Below are 8,546 nucleotides of genomic sequence, written 5' to 3' on the forward strand. Positions count from 1 at the left end.
GGTTAAGATGCCCGACTGATGCCGTTTGTAGAACTGAATGATGCTGTCAGGAGGGCTTTAGTTTATTTAAAATGCTTAACCCGTTTCTTGCAGGCAGGCAGTGATATGGTGAAACACGAGTGCTGCTGAATAAAGAAGAAGTCTGGTAGAACTTTTAAGGTGAAAAAAGATAGTTTAAAATTAAATTATTCCAAATATGCTGGGCACTCAGAATAATTTACCTTACTTAAAGTGGACAGTGCATAATAAAGATCAATTAAATGGTCTTGCTGATCTTGTTAACAAAGTCCATATTTTTAAATCAGGCAATTTCAGTGTTGCTGTAGTCGTGTTTTTGCTGTGGCCATTTCTCATTATAAAGCAGCAGAGAACTGCATTTTGCTCCTGTTACACAGTCTTGTAAATAGTGCATCTAGTGTGTACCGTCAAACATTTAATTGGGAAGCCAAGTTCTGTCCTCCTCTGCTAAAAATAAGCAAGCACAGTCAAAACACTGCAATAAACTGAGGTGAAATCAAGGTTTTCAGAACGGAAAACAGTTGACCAACGACAAATAACACTTGAGCCTCCATCAAATCATCTGACCTCCAAGGAGCAGGATCCGGTGTGTATATCATGTCACCCTAGTTGTCACGTGCCGGTCAGGGACACACGACTCGAATCGAAAGTGAGCGCGGCTTCAGTGTCTCCAGGCACATGTTCTCAAAAATAGACAGGAAACCAGATTTACCGACCTGCGCATGTATGCCATCACCAACTAGTCAAGCGAGAGTATACTTCTATGCATGTCCGCAGTCATAATACACACAGTGAAGAATCTTGTTTATTATGACCAATTCTTTGACTACATATAAAATATGACTACAATCGCACCCGATGTTCCTAAACTATATGCATCATCATAAAACTGATGACACATATAATCTTAAAGTGCCCAAGGGAACTAGGAGAGAAGGCTGTAGAGATACAACCTGAAAAACAAGCATCAGATCTTTGCTGCCATAACCACCATAAAGGTTTTCATAACAGTAGCAGGTTTGTAGTTTTTCTAGAAGAGAGCAGTTAAAATGGCAACAACTGTATCTGACTGGAAAAGTCTCAGCCCAATTAACCACTGGTATAATTAAAATTCACAATCCTAATGAACAGTCTAAAGCAGGCCAATATATAGATCTGTATCACTATTGAACTTACTCATGGACAAACCTACAGGAGACTGAGGTGTGAGAAACTTGCTAAAGAAAGTTGTAGCATGCCCGGAGCACCTGCTCAAACCACAGATGCTTCTTGCTGATAGCCGTTGATGCAGGCATAGCTGCTATGGGCACGAATAGATTGCCTTACTCAACAGCCCTGCAGTGCAGGGTGTGGTGGCTGAGAAAATTAATACCCCAACTAAAATGTCCTGCTGTTAATGTTCTATATCGTGACTGTGTTTCCGGCAGCCAGAATAGGTATCAAGCTGTTGGAGGAGATGGCAGTGCGGATTCCCCTGGTCACCTTAATACTGGAGTAATTCAAGACTATTTTAATCAGCACAGCAGTAGCTCCAAACTTTAGTGGTTTATATGTTTGCCTCAAAAGTGAAAGATCTCAGGTTTGATCCCACGAGGAGACAAAACCCTTTGGGGTGTGTCAGAAAGGGCATCTGGTGTTTTAAAAAAAACAAAACCAACATGTGGAGCTACCCGCTGTGGAGACCTCTTCTTAATAAGGGAGCAACTAAAAGTAGTTTCATTTTTAATCAGCAGAGTATGAGAAGGTTTAGAGCCTGGGTGCAACCCTCTGAGATACTCAGCAGACATATAGATGCAAGAAATAACCTCTTAGTAAAACCTCTTTAACAATTGAAAAAAAAAAAAAATAATAATAATTGTAAGAAAACATTTTGTGAGCAACAAAGCAGAAAGTCCAAGCTTAAAATGCGTTCATACTGCCAGGTTATACTAAACCACAGAGACCATAAGAAACCCCTGCTATGCCATTCACTGACAGCTGTCACATATGCAGCATAGTCCACGTGGCATGTGCTCTACATGCAGCAGTGTAAGCAAGAACCGGCCTTGTGGGACCTTTCCATTTAGTTCTTACTCCAAAGTAAACGACATGGAAGCTCAAGATTCTTTTCAGACATACGTGTGTATGTTAAACCAACGAAATAGTAAAACAAAAGCATTCTTAAACAAAGCACATATGCTTTGGTATTTCCATTGCCGAGTCTGCTGCATAAACAGTGATGAAGATAGAAGTAGGGCTGTTCGATATAACGATATATATCGGATGACGATATAAAAAGCCCAAGATAGAAGAGTTTCATCCTTTGACTTTACCTCTTCGATCATTTTTGCAGTTTTCTTGCTTAATGCTTGAAAGCCAAGTGTACCATATTTGAAACACGAGTTCTAGACTTCTACATCTTTGTTATTTTGTTTCTCCTGAAAAACCTAAATAAAACTGCACAATACAATTTTAAACAATAAACTGCAAATAAATGATGATGTGGCAGATATAATTCAGATTTGGAAAAATGGCTAATCAACTTTTCTTTACCTTTATTTTTTATTTATTTTTTTAGCAGTTTTATTGTATTTTATTTTGTTCCATTTAATTTGCTGAGCTATTTGGATTTTTACACGCTGCTACTATACTACATTCACCATAGAATGGGTTTTATTGTATTGTATTGACATTTTTAGTCAGCATGAAAACTGCAGGCTATATTCATACATAGTAATTAGAGATAATAAAACACTTTGCTGTAAAACAAAGTGCAATGAAGGTTTGAACTCTGCTTTGTTTACCCATCCTGTTCCTGTTTAAACTGAAGAAACTGCCTGTTGTGACATACCACAGTTTATCCTTTTAACCTATGATACAGGCCATTACATAAAAGGCACAAATCTTAACAGACATTTCGTTTTTAAAAAATCGAATCAACAAAGCAGCTTGCTTTGTTCTGGAAGAAAACCCAAGAAGAAGAAAAGGACAAGCCGACCCTCCCCAGTGACTGTCACATCTATTCTCATTTCTATTTCAGTCCATATTTCACAACCTCTCTCCTCACCATCAGAGTCCTCTTCAGACTTTTGTGGCAGATCCAGTGGTGACATTTTTGACTAATCTATCTATAACTCCAATCACAGCACCCAGATAATTGGCGAAAGGTCACCAGGACAATTATGGCTCAATAAAAACATCTGCTGTCACTGCTCTAATATTTAAGTTCCCCACCAAATCAGATTCTTTAAATGGAGCGTGAGTACAATGTTGCTGAGTACAATAAGAAAGCTTTCCAGCTAATGAAGTTGATTTTAAGTAACATTTTAAGGGAAAAAAACAAAACCAACAAAAGAAACCTAACAAACCACACATTCCTTCTTATCGACAATTTAAAAAAAAAAAAAAAAAGTTTGACAAAATACAACTACTACATTACTGCCTGTATTAGTTGCTTCATTGCAAAATTGTGAAAACGAAACCAACCCTCAACTGTGTTATAGACTTTGAATTGTACTTTTGTGCATTTAATCTGACAATAAGGTGGTCTTAAAGTTTTTTTGTTTTCAGTTGGGAAGCTGATTTCTGGCAATCTGATTTCATTAATTTCCAATCACATTAAATTATCACACCGATTCCAGTGAGCACATGAGTCAAAGTAAAGTTTCAACGCGAGCAGTGTTACCATTACAGGCAACTTAACTAATGCCGTAATTAAGTAGTAACGTAATTTTATGGCTTCAACCAACAATACTGATTTCTACATTAAAATAAAAAAAACTAAAACAAAAAAATGCAAACGTATTTGCCAATTAACAAAAAAGAAAAGAAAAAACAAATGTCATAGAAGGCAGGATCAGTTGCTCTATAGCCTATCATAAGTCAACAGCTGAAGACACTTTTGTTTTAAGGTTTTCCATTTAATCAATACTTTATCCAAAAACTTCCCCTAAAAATAGGCTCGTAGTTTACGGCCTTTTTAAGGCTATAAGCTGGTGTCCGTCCCCTGCCATGGGTGGAGCTGGGGCACGCGAAGCTTGTATCAGTGCATAGTGAGATGACAAAAGGACAAATTTGTATTTACATTTGCCATTTTTAAACTAGTCATATCACTACCAATCAACGTACTGTGGAAAAAGAAAGAAGAAATGTTAAAAAAGGGGAAAAAGGAGTGGGGGGGTTAGGTCAAGATTTTTAATTTATCTGTAGCATGTAACAAAAACAAGTCTATTACGTTTACAATTTGTCAGAAAAACATTCGCTTAACTCAGTTATAACCCTGTCAATGCAAACTATTACTAGAGTAGTAACGAACGAAAGCAACACAGCAGCTTAATTTTTTTGATTTGCCGTTTTCTATAAACAGGCAGCTATAAAAGCAACACCAACCAAGGTGAAAAGGGGTAAGCGTGTTCGATGACCTCTGGCATTTCCGGATCGGCCAAACCCAAACTCTGCGACTGGCTGAATATGTACAACACTCACCCGTCTACGATAGAAAGGCAAACCCTGAGCAATGATGTTGATGCTGAATATCTTGAGTACTTTCTGAGGAGGTAGTGATTCCGTGGCGATGTCTTTAGAATCAGCCGGGTTGAGTGCCTGGCTCTCTGGCGGGACGTGTAGAGTCTTCTCTTTGTTACAGGAAACATTCGGCATCTTTCTCTGAGCGCCGGATGACGAGAAACGGGGAATAGGGCAATGCCGCAGCATTGCAAGAAACAAGAAACAGAAAAGGAAAGAAAGAGATGTCTAACGTATCATTTCCCACTAAGGGGCTCTGAAAACCGACCAACTTGCAAGTAGATACTTTTTCTTACACCACTGCTGGATCTCCCTCGGATCTCTCGAACATTGTGCAGCAGATGTGTTAAAACTGCACTTGTCGAGGTCCTACCTACTCAGAGCTCATGCTGACTGGCACCCTTTAAAATATCTCCGGAGTGTGAGGTCACTGTTGCGCCCAAGCCAGGCAGAGCAGCTGCTGTCGGGGCCTGAAAAGAGGATGGACCCAGCAGCCTCTCCCCCCTCAGACAGGCACCGTGGAATCTGCTCTCATGACCCCTCTGTGGTGGAATGTGTACCAAGAGTCGTCTGTTGCAGCACGTGTATCCAGGGAACTTCCTCATTGTAGTCATTCTCTGAGCCCCTCCTGGTCCTCCTACCTCTGTGGCCTACATCATCATTTAGCCCATTTAACTTGAACACACAAAATTGTCAGCATACGACAAAAAAACATATCTTTATTGGAATCAGATGTCAACATGCCTGTGGAAGGAAGGATTTGTTTTACACCAACCTTCTCTGGTTCATCCCTGAACCGTGATGTTAGGGAATGTCAGTAACTTTGTCAGCAAAGAGGCTGAGGATATTTCAGGAGGCGACACAGCTGTCCAACGTCAGTATGTGTGACACATGCATTTAAACAAGAATTCACTTAATCAGTGAGGGATGCACTTTGAAGTCTAGTGCATGTGTTTTCACATGAAGCTATGAAAGCGAAGCAGCAGCAGGATGCGATGGTTTTTAATTAAACCGTGCACCACACGAACACAGTGTCAGAGATGTAAAGGAATAGTGATGTGAAGGTCCAAATGGCAGAACGAGAGAAGGGGCAGAGAAAATGGATATGTACATTCTCTACGTACGCTTTTATGCCAACTTACAAAAAAGAAAATTAATATGCAGCAGAAAAAACCTTTCATAATTGGCAGCGAATACAAATGAATCTCCAGTTCGAGTGAGTGGCAAAACACAACTATCCCTCTGTGCATTTAAATGCCCGAGCACATGGTAACAAAAGACCTACAGGGCTTAACCTCCCTTCTATTCTCACATCCACTATTGTTTGAGGAGGATTACAGGGCCTGAGCATCCGACAGTACGCCGAGGACCCCGACACACCACTCTGACAGTCAGCCGCTGGACGCCATTGAGTGTTGTAGGCAGACCAACACCCATGGCTTTTAACAGTATGTTTAGCACAGTTGGAACAAGCAACTGAACCTGCTGGACTAACAATGGCGACCACATTCAATAGATTCAAGGTTTCGTTAATAAATAAAATAAATTTTAAAAAAAACGCTATTTTTTTTCTATAGGTCAACTGATCACAACTAGGAACCCCAGGAATAAGACCGATCACCAGCCTCCAGTTGGTGCATCATCCTCCAGCCTGTCACTCACTCCTTAAACACTTGAGGCAAGAAATGGTGCCTGTTGTCAACCAAAAACCATGGTCATCCAACACAAACTTGCATTTCTAGGTGGCGTCAGCTCTGGAGCTACAGCCAAATAGATGTTGGAGAAGGTCTGGACATCAAGAAAAACAAAGCAAGCACTCTATAAAGCTGTGGTGCTTCCTATACACATCTGACAGTGAGATCTGGGCAAGCCTAGAGGACTGAGGTCTTCCACTAACAATCACTCAGGCTGATCATGATCATCAGATGATTGCAACAAGTTTCCAATCAAGAGATCCTGTCCAGAGGATGTATCATCACAGTGGAAACAGGAAATTGTCTAAGCTCTTCGGAACAACTGGTTTTCAGCGAAAAGTATAATGGCTAACAAGGCAGATGAATGACAACCTCCAACACGTCAACAACTGAAAGTACCAGTAGACTGCAAATGGAGACAAATCCCAATAAAATCTGTCTCTTCAGTTATGCAGGTTGCAGCCCGTGCAGAGAAACAAAGACTTGTTTTTTATGTTGTTCTCAAAAGTCAAAGAGAGACTAGGTGAATACTCAAATTGAGGAAATGTGATGTAAAATAAACAACAAAATAAAAATGTAAAAAAACAAAAAAAAAATCTGCTATACTCCAAAACAACTAATGTTGCCTGTTAAAAGCTCAGTCAATTGTTTGTTGGCACAAGGCATCCAAGTTCAGCTTGGTGTGCCAAGACACGGGCGCACCAATCCTCTGAGACAAGAGATGCAGAGTGTCGCCTTACACATATGCACAAAATAAAATTGTCTGATGACTATTGACTACTCTGAAAAGATGGATGCCCCATTCCTCCACTTATCCGAAACGATGAACGGGACCATTTAGTTTTCCCATAGAGAAAATAACCACTACTATTAGTCCACATCCAATGTGTACTAACCAGTGAGGCACCAGTGAGCGGCCGCTTTTTTCTGATATGGTTCAGGCCTTGTAGGTTACTTGAGCTTTCAGACTAATCTTAGGTCAACAAGCTATGTGAAAGACACGCTATTCCAGTCTGCTACAACATGATCACCCCAAAGTAAGTTGTTAAACTGCAAGTCATGCAGGTGTTGTTTTTTGCTTGTTCTTCTTTCATTATAGAACAATTTCACATAATCCAAAAACCCTGAACGTTATCAATAAATATCAATTTGCTTTGTCCACGACCAAGAAACCTAAAGATTATCCTTCCAGTGAAAAATGTATTTTAAGTTCCCAGTTTGCTATGGGGTGGAAAGTGGCCTGGGGTTATGCACCATCATAAAAGGGCAAAAAATATCCCTGGCACAAAGTAGACAGGAACATGCATCCCACAAGCTTAAAAATAATCAAGAGTTAGCCAAACAGGAACAATTAAAAGAAACCTCATACCATTCTAATAGATACCGACAATATGTCATGGCCTATTACAAATTTATTGTATTATTACATTTATCTCTCCTTTTTTCTTTTTTTTTTTAATTACTTTGCCTCACTGTTACTAATGGGTCAGAGGGGTTGCAATCCCTGAAAAGACTACTGGAGGCCAGAGGCCAAGAATGTTTGGCTTGGAGTAACTCAACATCATTACACGGGTCACTCCCAGCTTTTCAAAGTGACTGATGTGACGGGATAAAAACTTGGGTTGTGTGTGAGGGGCAAAGAGTGGGAGTGCCAGGTCATTATTTTCTTTATTTTCAACTGCTCCTGGAAAAGGAGCCAAGCAATGACATGGTCCGAGGAACCCCTTCAGATTCATGAGTAGTACTCATTGGTCCGGCTATTAAACTGGTTCGGGCCGAGCATAAATTCTGCTTAAATGCTGCCAAACTACCTTCATAGCCCATCACAGCAGTTTTGGAGAACTTGAGGTGATTGTGAAAAGTAAATCTCTACAGACTCAGATGAAATATAGATGAAATATATTTATACTGTGTGACAATGACAGAAAACCCATCAGCCTTAAATTAGTTAAACGATAATAATATCAAGGTATTCCAAAACTATAATATATAATGAAGTGGAAAAAGGCAGCACTCTGCTATTATCTTTAAACACCTCCATGGTACATATAAATGATTAAAGTGAAAGTTTCTGGAGGGGGGACTACATCACTCTTTCTGCTCCTCTGCATCGGCAATCTGAGCTGAGCCGCCGAAAGCCAACCACCACCTGGATTGTGTATGAACATGACCCCTCACACCACTGCCTCCCTCTGGTGTGAAGGTCTGGGACAAATATGCTGCACTGAAAAAGCTACATCTAAAATCTTTTGTGATACAACGCACTGCTTACATGATCTTCAACTAAGAACTGGATTTTGTAGGTGCTTGTTTCAACCCTGCAGTACACTA

The 8,546-nt window shown here is 40.1% G+C and overlaps 1 protein-coding gene across 1 annotated transcript in view; it reads right to left on the reverse strand.

Moving 5' to 3' along the window:
- The window catches only part of fbxw7 (F-box and WD repeat domain containing 7), a 71,540-nt gene extending 65,495 nt beyond the window's left edge, over nucleotides 1-6,045 (reverse strand). The window contains exon 1 of the mRNA XM_026171388.1: nucleotides 4,483-6,045. Within this exon, the coding sequence (XP_026027173.1) occupies nucleotides 4,483-4,710 (228 nt within the window). The 5' untranslated portion in view covers nucleotides 4,711-6,045. The remainder of the gene's footprint in view (nucleotides 1-4,482) is intronic.
- Between the last annotated feature and the right edge of the window lie 2,501 nt (nucleotides 6,046-8,546).

The sequence above is a fragment of the Astatotilapia calliptera genome, chromosome 6 (assembly GCF_900246225.1).
Source record: "Astatotilapia calliptera chromosome 6, fAstCal1.2, whole genome shotgun sequence".
Taxonomy (NCBI): Eukaryota; Metazoa; Chordata; class Actinopteri; order Cichliformes; family Cichlidae; genus Astatotilapia; species Astatotilapia calliptera.